Here is a 19759-nt window from a genome sequence, read left to right on the forward strand (position 1 = left end):
CTTTTTCCATGGCAGATTGCTATTGTAACGGCGGATTTGCCAGGCGCGCGCCAGGAGCGTTTCACAGCCGAGGAGAGCAACGTTCTCGTCACGGCCGTGAGACACAGAGAAGTGACATTGGGGATGGGAGAAACCCACCAAAAATTAGCTTCGGTTAAACAGGCGTATAATAATTTGGGTAAATGTGTAAGCTAGATTTATGCCTATTTTTTGACATCCTCATGGACACAACAATGATTTCCCTCGTGTGTTAATATTATTCCTTGTAATAATGTATGGTTTTATAAAAATGAGAACTGCTGCGTCTGTGTGTAGATAAGATAAGCAAAGTGTATGCGCGTTGTGCACACGCTACATTGATTATGGCCAAGCATGCACCCTTAAAATAGCATATGAATAACATGCGCAACACACCACTGACTTTAGACTAGGTTTTTCCTGGTCAGTGGCGGAATTGTTTTCTAAACCTGCAAAATAGCACCAGGGAACGTTTGCGCCGGAACACATCTCCTCTTTGCGCTGAACCGCCCCCGGGAGCGCAAGTTCATTTCCTAACTTACTGACGTGCGTCTGCGGAGGGAAAAGTCCGCTGTGCGCGGGTGCAAAATAGAAATGATACATGCGTCTGTGTACAAAGTCAATTGCGCTGGTTGCAAGATAGGGCCCATAATGTCAGTATGATTTTTACATCAAAAATTTGAGACTTCAGTGTAAACGCCCACTGCTGTGATTGGCTAACATCTTTGCATATGAAATAGCTAAGTGTGGAACTCTTTCGAAAACTTTTGCCATGTTTTTACTATTACAGCTCTCAAGGTTAACTAATCGTGTTAAAAGTGTTGATTATAGCATTATATTTAAATCTATAGGATTATTTTGAGATCGTGGCATGAAAGGTTGCGGTGATGAGCATCGTAGCCGATCACACACATGTTGAGCGTTTGAATGCAGTGATCTCGTCACTGCAACTCGATTTCTGCACACTAACCAATGCTTTCGTCATAACTAACAGTGCAAACACAATGTAAATAAGAGATTCATTGATTATAACGGGAGTTATGGTGAGAGTCCAGAACTCAGTTACTGATAAACTTGCGCTGTTTGATTGACATCTCCAGCGATTTGAAAGGGAGCGTTCTATGATCTCTTTCTATAAATAATTTAATCACAGTTTAAATAACAGATTATTTTCATTTTACTAAGAGAAACTATGTGTAGTTGACCATTTAATCACTGGTTTGATTTACTAAAACATAGACAAACATCTGACAGAACATGAATCATTACATATCAGAAATCACTGTGTCGCAGATCAGGCATTAGAATGAACACGGTTACTTATATGTTATCGCATTTCTGTCGAGTCCATATCCCAAAAGTCTGTTTGCAAAGCCTGCGCCGCAATTGTGATGGATTTACCAAAGAATCCACAGTGAAATGTACCTAATATAAATAAATAATGCTCAACTGAGACATTCACATTGTTGAAAATAAATAACCACATGCCTAGCATTAGGTAATGTTACTTTTAGTCCAGTGACCCTGTATCGCTCTTCTCTCCTCGTCATCTCACTAACTAACACACCAGTGGGTGGGGCCAAAGACGCGATGATGAAGTAGGCATTGGTTTTGTTCTGCAGAGGCGGACTTTCACCTATCATAAATAGGCACATTCCACAGCGAGTCGTTCTCTGGGCTTGGTTACAATAAAAGCTGTTTTTGGACTAACACTTTCATTTCTGAAACTTACAGGATAGTCTTATATATATATATATATATATATATATATATATGTTTTATATAAAAGCTGTTTTGAATAAATATTCTGAATGTTCTCATCCAATCTGACTTCTGACCTATAATGCTGCCTGAATCATTCACTGTTCGTTCGTTGGCTAGAGGAGAACTGGCCCCCGACTGAGCCTGGTGTCACATTCACCGTCTGTCTTCGTCCTGTTCACTACAGTTCCCAGTATCCTCCTTGTCTCCACACCTGAACTCACTCCCTCAATTACCCACCTGCTCATCGTTACCATCATTTGCATCACCTGTCTTGTGTTCATTATCTGTGTATTTAGTTCCCCTTCTCACTCATGTCTGTGTCGGTTATTGTTTGTGCTCCAGCACACTGTTTCTTGTTTGTTTTGAGTTACCTCCTGTTAAATAAACCTTTGTTATTTTGGTACTTCGCTTGGCTTGTCTCCTTCCTCAACCCGGACCTGACACCTGGGTTCTCCCAAGGTTTTTTTTATCCATCCTGTCACCTGATGGAGTTTTGGTTCCTTGCCACTGTCGCCTTTGGCTTTTGGCTTCACTGTTAGACCTTACCAGGCTTTTTTACAGTAAAATACTGGCAACACTGTTGCCAGTAATTTACTGTTAATTGTACTGTTCTTTATTGCAATCTACAGTATGTTACTGTAATGCACAAAATTAAAACTTGAGTTAACTAATTTCACTTACAGAAACCGACTGCCTTAAATTGACCAACTGTCATTTAAATGTATTAACTAAATTTGTAATGCACGGATAATGTGAGCAAAGTATTGCTGTGAAATTATTTCATTTGAGACCACTAAAAAATATTGTACATAAAAAGATTTTCACTGGACCAGCAACTACACAGTCACCACCTGTTAAATAAAGTAACATGCAGCATATCATCAATGTTTCTACATCTTCTCCTGGATTAAAGGACAGGCTCTACTCTTCAGCACAATGGTGACCCAAAAAAACAAAATTTTACAGTAAACTACTGGCAACAGTGTTATACCAGTATATACCAGTTTTATAATTTACAGTTTATTACTGTTAAAATGCATTCGTGGGTGTGTCTTTTTATCTTACACTGTTAACCCTTTCAAGCCCACATGAAAATCCACACTACAAAAAGTAAAAAATAACACTGACTGAGTGTTGCAGTGAGATAATTAAGTGAATATGTAAGTGATTGTTGAGCATTAGTGATGAACACCTGCTGTTAACAAGCAGAATCACTGAAGGAAATAGGCACACAAGAACAGAAAATAGAGAAACACAAGAACTACAACTGTCTTCCAGCTATTACACTTATTATTACCCAGTATGACTTTATTTCTGTCATACATCTACAGAAGTTGTTATTGAGATGTTTCATTGAAAATGTTTGGTTTGAAGTTACCATTACAGAGATCAGTGTTTGCTTTAGTTGAAATGCTGACCCTTGTCTTTTTAACATTAGCTTTTCTCTTGCTGCTTGAACTGGTTTTTTTTTTGTTTGTTTTTGCAAGCCACACTTGTGCGCACACACATGGTTTGTGAATGCAGTTTGTTATATTGATAATGATGACAAAAAATCATATAGCCTGTTCATTCATTAATCTCATTCAGAGTTTAATCCAGTATCAAACGTGTTACATTACCACCTCTGTGAAACTACAGTAATGAGTTACAATGACAATTTTTTTAACAGATCATGGCACAACCAAATAAACAGAGCTATATTCTCTTGTAGAAACACAGAGATATCATAAAGCAGCACATGTTGAGATTCATGTGCTGATTGTTGATGTCTGTGTGTGTCTGAGTCAAGCAGGAGTTCAAAATGTTTTAATGCACTCTATGATTTCAATATTCTTCAGAATAACTGATTACAGAAACATTGCTGGTTTTCATGTTGTAGATTAACCAATATATGATACATATTAAATACCCATTAATTCAAAGCTATTTATAAATGCTTTATAAACTCACAGTTACAGCAGCCAGAGAAAAACTACTGTTATAGTCAAGGGTCAAGAGCCCAACTAAAGCAAATACTGATCTCCATCATGGTGACTACAAACTTTATTATTTTCAATAAAACATCAACAACTAAATATCTGTTAATACTCAACAAGAACTTTTGTACATGTATGAAAGAAATAATGTTAAACTGGTTTGTAAACTGTTTTCACACTGTGGCTGAAAGTCAGTTGTAGTTCTTGTGTTTCTCTTTTTTCTGTTCTTGTTTCTCTGTCCTTCAGAGATTGTGCTTATCAGGTGTTCATCAGTAGCCGCGTTTCCATTACCCTTCAAATTGCGCAAATTGAAATTGCGAATTGGAAATACGCCCAATGGAAACACGTCAATTTCGCAAAAGCTCCTGTTTATCGCAAAGAAGTTTTTACGCTCAGATGAGGTGGTTTTTCAGGCAATTCGAAAAAGGAATATTTTGCAAAACTGCAATGGAAACAGTTTTTGCGCATTTACAGTCACCTGACTTAGAAGGTGTGGTGTGTTTGGACAGAATACGAGACAGAGTTCCTTATTAAATTCAACTGGATTCTAAACCTCATGGACGTGCCAAAATCAAGACCTCGGAGCAGAAATGAGTGAGAAACACCCAGAAACACCTCATATGTGCCGCTCACAGTAAGGGTCTTTCCTTGCCATTAATGCTTGGATAACACGTCTACGTTTCCTTGCATTAATAATAATAATGTCTAGTGCGGTGGCTGTGATATATATAAACCTACCAACGTCCGTTGCCATGATTTTTGGAATGACTTATCGCGAGAGGAAAAAATGACGTTTTAGTCGCATAACATTGGTTAATGGAACCGCCGTCATTTCGCAATAGTTTTTTTATCGATATTTTGAAAAAATCGCAAAAGTTTTGCGCAAATCTGTAATGGAAACGCGGCTAGTGTCTCAATTCACTCACTTTTTTCATTCAAGTGGACTATTTTAGTGACCTAATGTAGGGAATAGTTAATGAGGGATTATGGGTGTGATTTGGAACACAACCTCTGAGTGTCGACTTTGATCGCTGTTAATTCACAGTAAATTCCTGTTGGCTATTTTCTCAAAAACAACAAATATAACCCAGAATGCATTGCTTTCTACGGTATATTACTGTTTTAATGGAAAATGGTATGGTACTGTCAGAATTTTACCTTTTTTTACAGCAAGGGTTAACAGTGTTGCTTAGTTGAGTACATTTAATATTCAACAAAATTATTGATCTGCCTGCATTGACACCATTATATGAGAACTGAACTGAGCTGGATGATGACGTCACTGTTATATATTTAAATTAACTAAATTAATTACTTTTTTACAACAAAAATGAACCATCACTGAACTTACTTAAGCTAGACTATGACACTATTTTCTTCTAGATCTGCAGTACAGCAGAAACAAACTTTGTTGATTTTTTTTCCTGTTATCACTGTAAAGCTGCTTTGAAACCATCTGTATTGTAAAAAGCGCTATATAAATGTATAAAATAGATTTTTCCGTTCATGATCCTTTAACATATAGGTTCAGACTGAGCTTAACAATAGCAAATTTCAGCATCTGAGTGTTCAAAAAATGCAAATTTGATGATTCATGTGTTGTGGAGGCACCATAGATCACATATGATTACAAACTGTCTGCTTCAGCAGTCAATAAGATTAGAATCTGATGATGTGGTACAGTCCATTCCTGTTCCCCTCCATCAAAATGATTCAAATTGGTTGTCATCAGATGGAAGCATTTAAGAAACCATTTTGTAAAGTGGATGTACTCAAAATTACCAGCAAATAACCTTGCGCATTTTCAAATCCCTCTTGGTTATTTGAAAATGTTTGCCATTGATTAATCATTAATGTCAAGGTAATTTGACTGTCTGCGTTTATAGTCGTTAATCATAAGTAAAAAAGGTTTGTCAGAATGCAGTATCTATGACAGCGTCTCCTCTCAGACACAGATTAGGAACAGAGGGCTGACTCTTTAGACGTCTGCTTCTTGGTGCTTCACTTTGAGATTCGTGTCTAAATGAATTACAGTTCTTGTGCCTCCTGTCTTGATCCTACCATTCCTGAAACCCATGTGTTGCGTATCAGAACAGCCTGTCGATTCAGTACTGTATTCAGTCATTACTGTAAGACTGCTTAGACTTGATGCATCAACAAAATAATCACTCAAAAAATTTCACAATTTTTGTCTTAGTTATAGAAATACAACAACCAATGTAAAATAAAATGTTGCCAGGTTCACATTCAGCTGTTTCTGAATCAGAATTCATCTGTCCAATCAAAATGCCCTCTGTGAATGACTCTCCCCCTATTAACCCCGCAATTAACTAGCGATTGCCAGATAATTTTTTTTTTTTTTAATGGGGACAGCACCTTCAAAATGTCCACCCAAATATCCAGTTTTAATCGCAAGCTTTAATACTAGTTTAATTCTGCTTTGAAGAAGTTACTTTTTAATAGTATTATGCAGTACATCTACTTTTCTAAAGGGTAGACTAACTGTATTGAACTACTAGCTTTAGATTTTCAAAGAAGCTTCAGCACAAATAGAAACTGATAGACCCACTGAAGTATTCGCAGCTTTTCAGGCAAATTTACACCACAGAGCAGCAGGCACTGATTTTTTTCAAGTGAGATTGAATCAGCTCATGATTCAATCATGGGCATGCTGGCACCTTTCCAAGCCCCAATTCTGAGCATCAGCAGACTGGGCTCATTCCTTCACTTGAAAACTGTATAGAAGGAGGAAGAGTGCGTTGCCCCTTTAATCTATGGTAATCATGTCTACCAAATACAGATGACTTGAGCAGGTAAAATTTGTTTAATGTTTACATTTTGTCCATGACTTATAGTCATGTGCACATTATACTTGTTTTTTAATTGCCTGCTATGCCAACTAAAATCTAAAGATTATCTATTAATTTAACAAAATGGTAGATGTGGGGTAAAGTGTGCCAGATGTTTCTTTGCTTCTAAGCTGTTCCAGTGATTACACCAAATGATGGAAATGCTACGACAGTGGTCTGGTTGAAAAATATGAAATCACAGACAATTTTTATTTGTTTATTTATTTTTATTTGAGATTGCAGACAAAAAAACTCAAAATAATTCAAAGAAAATGATCAAGTACTTTTCTCACAAGGTTATTGAAGAACCAACAGTACCTCTCATCCTCACAAAGGGAAAATGCAAGGAGAGCTGTATTTCATATTTGTCTGCAAACATGCTAGGAATGTGGGATATAGTAATGTCTTGATTTGGATATTTTTGTTAACTTTTCTTTTTTTTTTCTTTTTTTCTAAGAGTGAAAAACCAAAATGTTGAACATGTTTCCTTTTCGAGGGAACTCAAAAGGAAAGGTTTCTAGTGTGGTTCTAGTAGTGCCAAACATATTGTTACATAACATGTCCTCCTTATTTTTTTCCCTAGCTCTTTTCAACCTCATCCCTGTCGGCTTAAGAGTGGTGGCCATTCAGGGAGTCAAAGGAGGTTTCTACATCGGCATGAATGCGGAGGGCTTCCTCTACAGCTCAGTAAGATTCCCCTTAATCAGTTTGCATGCATGTGTGCGTGTGTGTATACATGGAGGAATGCTGCATGCAGTGCATACTGTATTCTTGGAGCTCATTTATATTTATACATGTACTCTGTGAGCTCAGTTTCATTAGCACAAAAAAGTGAAAAGTGCTGCATTCCCACTGAGAAACCTTGTCTTTGCTATCTTGATTCAGTCGTTAAACCCTTGCAGTGTAAAATTCAGAAAAAGGGCTGCTTTTAGCATGGCTTAACAGCGTGACAGCAACTGTGTTCCCTGTAGGCTTCAGTTGAGTTATGGTGGATGACAGGCATATGTTCTTGCCCCCACTCAGTCAGCAGTTGAAACAGGTTTGTGGAAAAGTGTCGGAGTGAGTTACAGACTTCTGGCAGATTATATAACGGCTGGTCACAGAACTCTTAATCCTGTTAAAGACAATCTAAGAAGAAAGGAATAAATTAATTTCTTGTTACCATTGCCATGAGGTTGGTTGGCATAGATTCGTTTTAGGCCATATTAATGTTCAGCATTCATAACTAAATCAGTTCACAAAAAATCCCTAATTTTTAACTCTTTACTGTGCATAAACTGTATATTAAATAAATGCTTTGAAGAACAGAACACTGTAAAAAAATTCTAACCTCTCCAAGTCAAAATTTTCTAGTGACTGGTCACATCTAAATTTTTTAATTGGCCCAAGTGCAATTCTTGTTGCAATAGTCTGTTAACATTGGCTCAATGAGAAATAATACGTCAGACTAATTGAAAAATTTAGATGTGACCAGTCACTAGAAAATTTTGACTTGGGGATGTATTTTTTTTTTTACAGTGAAAGAAGTCGGAAATTAAGTGCACAAATGTAACAAAATTGACATGGTTCAGAATAATTATTTTTTAAAGAATTTTTTTTTTTTTTATGAGAAGTGGGATATGTCTGGTATTTTATGTTCGTAGCACAAACTGACCAATAGTGCTGAGCTTTTGTATTTGAAATGCTTACAAACTCATTACTTTTAATGACAGAAATAACATGCATGCAAAATTAGTTGGCTTCACACCATAAAAAGATATGTAGCCATTTAAAATAAACAAACAGAAGTAGAACGTGCACCAAAAGCAACAGGGCTCAATTGGCTTCACTACTTGAGTAATAATTAAGACCCTTAAACATTATGAAACAGCTGCAGATTATTAAGTATATATATATTAAATAATCTCAATTAGGCAACATATCAATATGAATGTCTTTTTGACTGATGGATTAAAAATAGTGGTTCAAGAGCCAGATATGACTGGGATTGGGACAAATAATGTTACCAAGCAGTGAGCAGAAGTCTAGTAGTTCAGATTGACATATTGTTAAAGCAAGAGGAACATATTTAAGAATGTGGCTTTGAAACAACATAGCTTTTTAATTAAATGGAGGAAAACACTCCCTTGCTATTTATATTGTCTCCCTTTTGGTGCCCATAATGTGTAATTAACTTGCTGAAATAAAACCCAAGATCAGATGGTTTCACAAACAGTGGAATGCTTTTATTCAGTATTTACCAAGCAATGCCAGTGATTAGATAAGGGGACTGATTCCCACATATTTCTATTTAGTGGCAGTCTATGCATTTTAGATGCATTTTTATTTATGTTTTACTGTATAATGCATTCTACACAATTTACACAGTGCACTGTTTTATTCGTTTTATGTTTTGTATACTTTTTACTTTTTGAACCTATCTACCTCTGCTGCTCTAATGTCTGAATTTCCCTCATGGGATCCATTAAGTCTTACCTTTTGGTTTTCCTATTTCACAAAATCAGAAGGAGGGCACTTCTCTTTAATAAGTAACCATCTGTTCTTCAGTTTCTTAACAAGTGCAAGTGCTCAACCATATGCAATGCAGGATGTAGTGTGTCTGGATTTTAGGCTATTCAAGATGCACACATACTTTATATAACAGACTTTTTTAATGACCAAGAAGTAAGTTCTGTAACACTTTAGAATACTGTTCCTTCATTAATGAATAACTACACAGGAACAAATGAGTAACACACTATTATTTCTAGTAACTACTATTAACTAACAAGATTTACAAATTAGTAATTAATAGTGCTCATTTGAATGTGGTGGTTCACTATAGCTGATCAGTAATTATTATTATTTTTTTTCATAACACCTTATAACTATACAGGTTCATAATTAACTGGAATAAAGCATCATATATAATTAATTATAAAGTAAAGATCATGGTAATCCACTAGTAATGACTCAAGTGTTACCTAATCCTTCAGAATGAATTACTAAATATTTGGATCAGTATTCTAAAGTGAAAAACTTGATAACTCTCTAGTAATGATTGAAATCATTGGAAACTTTTGAGATTTTTGTAAGGTTTTGGACAGTAATGACTCAAGTGTTACTACATCCTTCAAAAGGAATTACTAGTTATTTGGATCAGTATTCTAAAGTGAAGATCTTGGTAACCCACTAGTAATAACTCAAATGTTACCAAATCCATTGGAAGGAATTACTATCCAATCCTTTACTAAACCCTTAAAAGCTTACAATGACTTCAGTAATTACCAGGGAGTTATCATTATTTTATTTATTTATTTATTTTATTATTATAATCAGGACTTTACCTAGGATTGTCAGAAGGGGAGAATCTGGTCCAAAATCGCCCCGAATATCTTGTAGTATGTGCCCAGAATTAGTTGTGGCTGGACTTTCAAGCTCCACCCATCACCATGTTCCAGATGACTTCCCACACAGTAATATACTTGTACTTACAGCAGGGTATAATTTCTCTTTTTAGATGTCCTCTGTTGAGGTTATTCAGTCACACCACTTTCTGTCATTGTTAGTTTCTTTTTGTTAAATTGCTCAGTTATTATAATGATGTTGTAGGAACTTTTAAGTTTATGAGACTTTCCCTGTTTTGGATTATCTTGTGACATACTGTATACATATTAAAATTTTTATAGTTGTTATTCTCTGTTTAAGGCATATGTCTGAAAGATTTATGCAATGACGGATGTGAAGGTTAATGTTCTTTACTTAGTATTGAGAGCAAGCGCGCTCATCTCCCAAATCGTTTATGGGTGCGAGTAATAAAGAAGTTATCAAAAATAAAAAATAAAAACCGCACTCTCAAAGTATACTTTCATAGATTTATTGTTACCATGTCCACACAGACGCGTTTCGGCCTAAGCCATCATCAGTGTGTACTGTGAAACACCGAAAAGATTGTTTTTTGAAAAAACATCACAGGTGAACCTCATTCCTCAAATCATCAGCACCATCAGGTGCATCAAGTTACCAACATTATGGAAACACAAGGAATAACACAACACAACATGCCATAGATAATGTTCACGTGACCCATTATCTATGGCATGTTGTGTTGTGTTATTCCTTATGTTTCCATAATGTTGGTAACTTGATGCACCTGATGGTGCTGATGATTTGAGGAATGAGGTTCACCTGTGATGTTTTTTTTTTAAAAACAATATTTTCGGTGTTTCACAGTATACACTGATGATGGCTTAGGCCGAAACGCGTCTGTGTGGACATGGTAACAAAAAAATCTATGAAAGTATACTTTGAGAGTGCGGGTTTTCATTTTTATTTTTAATGTTCTGTACTCCCTTCTAACAACTTGACTGACTCTACATCAACAAATTTTGGTCAATCTCATAAGCTATAATGTTATTGTCTGATTGAGAAGTTCTGCTGAATTGGAATTTGAAGGAATCAATTTTGTCACTGCACAGATGCTGTTGTAGTCCTCCAGGGCTGCAATTACTTGAGGAAGTTTCCCTTGCTCATTATCTCTGGACCCCTGGAGATATGTTGAGAGGAGGTTATGATTCCTTGCTCCATGAGCTCGGTGAAGTCTTGGCTGTCTTCTCCCTGCTTTAATGATGTAGTTCTTACTTGCTGTGGAAGGCTTTGATCCTTGCTTTGATCCTTGCTGGCTCTGGATTAATCATCAACCTTCCAAAGCTCTTAGAGCCCCAAGCTATTGCAGAACACAGTCCTATCAACCATTTTTTGAATGAAGACAGTTGACACTCTTATCTTGAGATAGCATCTACAATGGCTGTATTTAAAATATTTAGACATTTTAACACTTTTTAATTCACTCTATGCCTTTGCAAGAACAATTTTGGTCTGAAGCTCTTAGTCAGAGACAAAGCAGTAGATTTAGTAAAGAACTTGTAAAGAGTAAAATTCTGTTGTTCAGTGTGTGTTTTTTTTACTTCAAAACATATTTTATATCTTTAAAAAAAAACATAGAATATATATTTTAATCTATTTTCAGAATGATTTCTTAAATTATTTCTAGAGAGTCCACCATGCATTTAGTCCTGTACAGTAATGCACATGTAAGTAAATTTGTAAGTACCCTAAGCAAAGAATATGCACTTTTAAAGTACATTTTACAACAATAGCTTTCTTTAATAAATTATGATCTCTCCATGAGTAGAAAATGTTACAGATCAGTATCTGAGATGTTTGAAGGTCTGAAAGTGCTACAGTACTAAAGGGCTACAGTACAGTCTCATAACCACATATTCAACATAATTCAGTAATTTAATTAAAATATCTATGTGATCTGTGAAATACCTAATCAAATATGCTTTGTAATTGATTGTGTCCTTTACAGTGGACAGATGTATTTTCAGTTATGGAATGTAAATTACAACAACTGGATTAATAATTAATGAATTAATGAAAAGTGTTCCCTAGATCTTTTTCTACTGGAAAAAAATCTTCTGGAAGTTTGGGGAAGATTTAGTGCTAAACTACTTTTGTCAGCCATGCTGAATTTATGTTGTCATAAAAAAAAAAACACATTGACATATAAAGGGCAGTAGGGCACAGTCATATAGAATTATGGGAAAGGGTCAAAGGTGATCGCCATGATGGCTATTAAAGAATGGTGTGAAGTGCGAAGTATAAATAATGACTATTAAAATCTGTCCACTGTAGTGGATTCCAGCATCAGAGGGTTAATATAAATCTGGCTACTCCACACTGGCTCCCACTGATGTGACACCAAGATAGTCAGAACCCTGTAGTAAGTATGATCTGCACATTTTTATAATTATTTATTTTCTTTAGCACCTTAAAACATGCCCATGGGTATCCAGTCCTACAGAGTTAGCTCCACCATGTCCCAACACACTTGCTTGGAAGTTTCTAGCTGTAACGGTTATGCTGCATATAAAGGCAAATTAGAAACCATGACGACAAACTAGTTGCAGGAAAAGGTGCAACTGAGTCTAAATAGGGTAATATTGTGACATTTTGCCCCCTCCCGGAAGGCGTGACCTTGCGCCAAAGAAGAGATGAGGGAGAGAGAGGGCTTTGGAGGTGGACGAGGAGCAGGCGAAGGGCTGGTAAGAGGGGCAGGCAAAGGGCTGGTGAGAGCAGGCAGACAGACAGGCAGAGAAGACCAGGAAGGTGATGATGGTGGGTTCGACCAGGGGGTGGACTTGAGCAGGGATGGTCTGATGGCGCACCAGGCCACAGCCAGGACAGCGTCCCATGGCAGCGTTGCTGGAGGGAGGAGCCATGGTGGTCAGGGTCTCCACGCCACCCTGGGGAGGATTGGAGGTAACAGAGCCCATGAAGGTGGAGCCCTAGGCGCAGACAGAGAGCCGAAGGAGAGGAGTGACGCTGACGGTACCTGAGTCCACGACGGAGCTGCTGTGACAACCCCCCGAGATGGAAGCAGGGTACCGGAGGGCTGAGGTGGAGCTGGAATGACTGAGGGCTGAGGCATAGCTTGAGCGAAAGCGGAGCAAAACGGAGCCATAGGGGTGGAGGGCTAGAGAGCAGCAAACGGCCTCCAAGTCTGTGGTAATGTGATGGCGATGTCTGATCCAGGTAGTCCAGTGGAGCCGAAAGCTTGATGGTCGCTGTTGGAGTTGAGGGAGGAAGGAGCAAAGGTGGAGGAGTCAGGGTGATGGGCCGAGGTGGCACAACGGGATCTGAGGCCTGAGGCAGAGCCACAGGATCTCCACGCACAGGAGAATCTGGCTCACAGCGAGCGGGCCCCAGGTGTTGCAGCGCCACTGAGGGAAGGCTGATGAGGAACTGAGGGACTGATGGGAGACAGTGAGGGCTGGGTATCAGGTGTGGCTGAGGGCTGGAGAAAGGAGTGATGATGAACAGAGGGATTGGCGGAAAACATTTTTTTTGTCAAAAGTCAGGAGAGGAGGCGGGAGAGGGAGAGGGAGGCTGGGCGGGACCAGCTCGTTCAAAATAGAGCAGACAGGCTTGTGAGGGATTAAAGGGGGTAGGGGTTATTCCTCTCCAAAATCTTTGCCTCTAGCAGGTGGATGGCTTCTTGATCTTGTTTGGATCTGGTGGCAAGTTTCTCACTCCTGTAGGGCAGTACATCGAGTTGCCACAGTTTCTCAATATGTCTGAACAGTTCACTGGAAGGGGAACGAATTGATATTGAGTCATTGTTGGGTGAGTAGTGGATCTTGCACAAGCTTAGCAGGCCCTTGGACTGTCGAGCCTAGTCTCGTCTTCACTGCTGCCAGTCCACTGGGAGGACCCAAGCGTACATGCTCAATCGGGGTTACTAAGTGAGGATAGTCAGATAGTCAGAGCCGATTAATAGGAAGGGCTGAACACTGTCAAAGGAAGGGATTGGCAGCCCTCTGTGGTGTCTGTATTTATTCTGTAGGGTTGCAGCTGGACATGTGTGTTCAGCTAGCCTCAAATGGTCTGCAGTAAATGACCTGTGTATCTTAAAGACCCTTTGAGGCAGACAGGCTGGAGAGATGGTGAAGGACACTGAATTACTATGTTTGACTCTCATGTCCTGTCTAACAGTTCTCAGAGCAAAGTCTTCTGGTTTTCTATGTAGCTTCAGTTTCTGAGCAGCTGCTTGCAAAATGGCAAATGTCTCAAGGGTATGTTCTCCATTCTGATGAATTACATTTATGACCTTTAACAGTACCTGAGTGCAGCCTAATGGTCGGTCTAGGTACAAGATCTCATTGGTGTTGTTGACAAGACAAGTGTTCTTATTGACTCTCTCATTCAACTCTTGAAGAGCCTTGAGATGTTTGCCCTTGCATACCTTACAGTTGGTTTTCAAATGACACTGCGCTGCCTGATGAGCTCGGCCACAACGCCAGCATCTCTTATTAGTTTTCCTCCAGTTAGTTTTCTGTTCTTTGGTGAGCTGGCTGAAATTCTGGCACTGATTCAAATAATGCTGGGTATTTGTGCAGTAGGGTCATAACATTTTTGGGTTGTCCTGAGGTTTAGCCACACTTGAACTGTACTCTCCTGGGCATCCCCCTGTTTGTCTAGCATGCCTACCAGTGCTCTGACTTTCAATGCACCCCTTTAGAATCCACTGGCATCATGGCTATGGATAGAAGGGTCGACCATTTAATCAGCAATTTGCTGCAAGGCTAATTGCTGAGATTGCCCATATTGCTACTTAAAATTGATACTTAAATCTCTATCCTCAGATAGAAGATTGTCTAATGAGACCTTCAGTCATGCCAAATCCTGTGGGTCTCCCTTGGTGAAGTCAGGGATTTTTGGGTGTAGGCCAATCCAAGACTGTCTATCTTCTATAGCTGAGGGTAGTCAGGATGCTGTCCTGTGTCTCTATAGAATGGCATGCTTGCAGTAGGTGCTGTTTGGGGATGCCTGGACTTTGGATAGTTACGCGCCCTCTGCGGTGGGGTTGCTGCCATAGGGTACCTCTTGGGTTCACAGCTCTCAGGTGTTGATGCGCAGGAGGGAGATTCATCTTTATTCCCTAATTTCTGCAGGCTAGTGATTATTTCCTCCACCAAATCTGATATGTTGTGTCTAGGAGGTAGGGGTGGTATATCCATTGCGTGGGGAAGGAAGTCATCATCCACTACAGGAGGTGGTGGCAGTAGCCAGTCTTCATATTCTGGTAAAGGCACTGTCATATGGCAAAGGCACTGCTGCGACGACAATGCAGTCCTGAAGTGTCCACTAGTCTCTCCCCTGTAAAGGCCTCCCTCCCCTCCATTTACCTCTCTACAGATAAAGCGTTGGCGGGATAATTCCAGTTTGCGTGGCTACACGGAAGTGATACAAATTCTGTATTATACATTTTAAGGCCAGACAAGTAGTTTGTTGAGGGTTGGTTTGTAGGGAAGGACTGCACGCCTGCGCACATATATTCAAACACGCATACCTATAGACTGAACTCGTCAAGTCAAGTCAAGTCATCTTCATATAGCGCTTTTAACAATGTAGAGGCTGCGGGAAAACCTTGAGATAAACAAAAACACAAAAATTAGCATAGATGCCATTCTTCTTATGATGTAACGAGTACATCAGGATTTATGGGAAGTGTTCCCGGTTCCGGCTGACCTGATCTATGCAGCCTAACATTGAATTCTAGAAGTCTATAATGTGTTAAATAATACACATGTGCACACCATCAGCGTTCTCACGGGTTTGCGTTTTTGAAAGTTTGCGTAGAAGAGTTTTCTGTTAAAACGGTGTCGTGTTAGCGGCCCTTAAGTTAATAACTAATGATAGTTGCGACGGAAGTGAATCAATTAAAACTAACTTTAGCTGGACAATAACTTTATTCTAGAGCTGCTATAAAGCCAAAACAATCTCTGTTACTTTATTTTCCTATTATCACTGTAAAGCCGCTTTGGAACAATCTACATTGTTAAAAGCGCTATATAAATGAAGATGGCTTGACTCTTTGGTGGATTGAGGAGGCTCTGTTAATGCCCATTTGCTGTTGCATATGTAACACTGTAGATTGAAGTTGTTGATTTTCTTGTTAAAGCTGCAGCATCATTTTCAGAATCTCCAATACATCCTCCATTGTTACAGGTGTGCTTTCATATCTTGGTCCAGTGGGTGGTGAACGACTTAAGGCCAGAAGTCATTATTCACTTTTGTTATCTTATCTGTAAATTATTTAACTTTGGTCAGACCGGGATTCGAACCCGCAGCCATAGCATCAATGACATAGACAGCGTATGCATAACAGAATGACAAAGCACTTTTCTTAGCGTACTCGACAATATCAACAATTAGTATATACACAATGAAAGGCAATTACACTTATGCTAGATATAAACAACAAGGAAGAACTCTGTAAACAATTATAAACATGCAATAAGATAATATAGGCAGGTTGATCGGCCATATAGGCGACATTAATTTGGCCTAATTAAAGTAACAAACAGAATTGATTATAACTCATAAACAGTGAAATAAGATATATAAACATTGAAACTTACTTTTAAATGCACGCACAAGATTAAATAACACCACTTTATGAAATGAGGCAAACTTTATACACTCTATGGATTCATAACAACAACTGACGCCCTTTGAGCACATTCTAAGTTGGGGAGAGCGGGGCACAACCTAACACATTTTGGTTTTGGCTCAATTATTTAAAAAATAATTAAGTTAGATTCATCTTTTTTTCTTTTCTTTTTTACACAAGCAACATACACGTCTCTGCTATTTAAACCATTTTTAAAAATCATACTTTGATGTTTAAATTCCAGCATTGTTTGTGAAAGTCCAACAAAGTTAAATGTGGTAAAATAAATATATAAATAAATACTCAAACCTGAAAAGTTGTGTGGATCCCTGTTTTCATTTCATTATCGTTGTACACTTGGCGGCTTAGTTGTAACACTGTACTACAACTAACCCCGCTGTGTAAAAAATGTTTTAAGCCTAGCTAACAGTTGCTAGGAGTTGCTGACATGTTTCAAAATGGTGCTATGTTTTAGCCAATAAGACAGTGATTAAGGTAATATAAAGTTAGATTTGGTGACGTACACACCCAACTCAGAAACCGAAAAAAACAGATGAGGAAAAAATGTACTTGCATGGTGTCACTCAAAGAACACTCTTTGTCCAGTATCTTCACGAAATCTTATCAAAACTTTCCACAAATCAGCGGGAGACCATCTTCTGGCAGCGAGAGAAAATATGCTGAAACACAACCTGCTTGACCCTGACTAACTATGTAAAAGGTCCGTGTTACATTTAACCCCACGTTAGGTTGTGCCCCCGCGCTCCCCTACTCTGTAATTCCACTAGGGGACGTTAACAGTACATAGTCAATGGGCCCTATCATACACCTGGGCGACACAAGTGTTTTTTGCTAGTTTCAGCCCGACACAGTTATCCTTTTCACGTCCTGTGCCACGTTGTTTAAATAGCCTAATGTATTTACATTTGCGCCCATTTGTGCGCCCATGGGCATGCTGGTCTGAAAAAAGTGTTCAGGCGCATTGTTGGTGCGTTGCTATTTTGAGGCAACTGAAATAGACTGCGCCATTGACCAACAAAAACCTGGTGTAAATAGCAAATCCGCCATGGCACAAGCGCAACTGGCTTTTAAAAGGAATGGGAGATGAAACTCTGATTGGTTTATTGCACGTTACGCCTAAAACACACCCTTTACTCAAATAGGGACAACCATTTTTAAACTTTAAACTAGTAAAAGTAGATTCGGACACAACCTAAGTGCACTTGCGCCGTGCGCTTTACACCATGCGCTTAGATCATTAAAATAGGGCCTATTGAATGTGTCAACTCCCAGTCAGAAACCCCTACTAATATAAATCTATTACCTGAAGTGCAGAATACAGGGCCCTTTGTAACAATTATGCTATCTATTGATTTACTTGGAAAGCCTATTTGCCATTACATTGGATGATAATATTTTAAATAGATTTATTCATTTCAGCTTTGGTAATTGAGACCGGCTCTGTGACTGGCACTCAGAAATACAATAATACAGACATAATTGAAATGCGGGACACTACTTAGGTCTTGCGGGACATGGGCCAAAACTCCCAGTTTCGGGACTGTCACCCTACCTTTATCAACTTGAATTTGAATAAGTGATGACAGGGTTTCTTTTAAAGGTGCTGTTACACTTGAATCGTCTTTAAAAGAACCAAACTCATGTGCCTTGAAGTGAACCAAGAGGTAGTAATGGTGCCTTAGCTTCTCAATGGACCAAGTGTGAAAACACCCTCTGCTTGCCAGTTGGATTCAATTGTGTTTGATGCAAAATGGCATTAATAGACTGCTGCTAGATAGACAAAACGGTCAGTGAGTGGTCAATATTTTCCTGCAGACATTTTGTGCATTCAAAGAGATGTGCTAATTTGAGCTCAGCTTGTGTGTTATTCGTGCTGAGGGCCGCTGGTTTGTAGTGTTAACCGCTAGCTTGTGTGGGAGTTTGGGTCTAGCTATAGTAAGGAGTCCTCTTCCATTATTTATCACGCTTTCACTGTGACCTACTTTACAACACAGCAGTAACCACAATTCCCTCTGTACTTTAAATGCGTGTATCTTTAATTAATATGTGCGAACATCCAACACCCAAAGCCAAAAACTGAGATCTCATTCATACAAGAATTTACCACTTGCACACTGAAAAACACCCACCAATCTTCTCTAACTCTGCACCAGTGCTGTACAACATGTGTACACATAGATAAAGCAACGAGGTAGTTCTGCACAATGCCTGTTAATGTTGTATATTCACGTATCAGTTTTGCACCTCAGCTGTTCTAATTGTTTCCGCCCAGTAGCCCAATGAATTACTGGATTTTCTTCTGCCATTTTACTGCAGTACAGCACTCAGAAGACAATGGGGCAACAGAAGAATGGGGATTTTAGTTTTAATGGGACATAATTTACATTATGTACACACACACACACACACACACACACACACACACACACACACACACACACACACACACACACACACACACACACACACACACACACACACACACACACACACACACACACACACACACACACACAGATACTGCCACACACTCTGTATAAAAGCCTAAATATCAGTCTGCTCTTACATTAGCAGAAGAGGTTTGATTGACACAATGGTTGTACCAATGGTTGTTTTATAAAAAAAAAAAAAACATATATTTGTTGTATTTTGGCACTCATGAAAATCCAGTGCTGGCCCTGGTACATTTTTATTCAGCAATGTTTACACGTTACAGAAATGTATTTTGATATCAGATTGCAGAGGCTTAGTTTCATTTTACTGCACAGTTATTTATGTTTTCAGGAAGAAGAAAAAATTCTATGACATAGAAGATGTTTATTTTTTATCTTATATCAAGTTACCAGTTACACATTTTTTTCTTTCTTTTTTTTTTGCATCCTGAAATAAATATTTGTTCTGTATCACTCTGTGTTGTGTTTATTTCCTTTTTCTGTTTAGAAGATAACTGAGCCTTTAAAACTCCTTTGTAAAAGCTTTACGAAGCATAAATAGTCCTCACTTTAGATGACCTCACAAAAATAGTTAACTGACAACTACTAAATGTTTTAAAACTACCTGCATAAATCGTGAATTACAGCAGGAATACATTTAAATAGTTTATTAATCATTTACTTAAAATTGACCACTGA

At 38.5% G+C, this 19759-nt stretch overlaps 1 protein-coding gene across 4 annotated transcripts in view; it reads left to right on the plus strand.

Moving 5' to 3' along the window:
• The window catches only part of fgf12a (fibroblast growth factor 12a), a 74291-nt gene that overhangs the window by 48636 nt on the left and 5896 nt on the right, over positions 1-19759 (plus strand). For all 4 annotated transcript variants that reach the window (XM_084411574.1, XM_084411573.1, XM_084411571.1 and 1 more), the window contains one exon: positions 7191-7294. In XM_084411574.1, the coding sequence (XP_084267700.1) occupies positions 7191-7294 (104 nt within the window). The remainder of the gene's footprint in view (positions 1-7190; positions 7295-19759) is intronic.

This window comes from Rutilus rutilus (genome assembly GCF_951802725.1).
Source record: "Rutilus rutilus genome assembly, chromosome: 6".
NCBI classification, from domain to species: Eukaryota; Metazoa; Chordata; class Actinopteri; order Cypriniformes; family Leuciscidae; genus Rutilus; species Rutilus rutilus.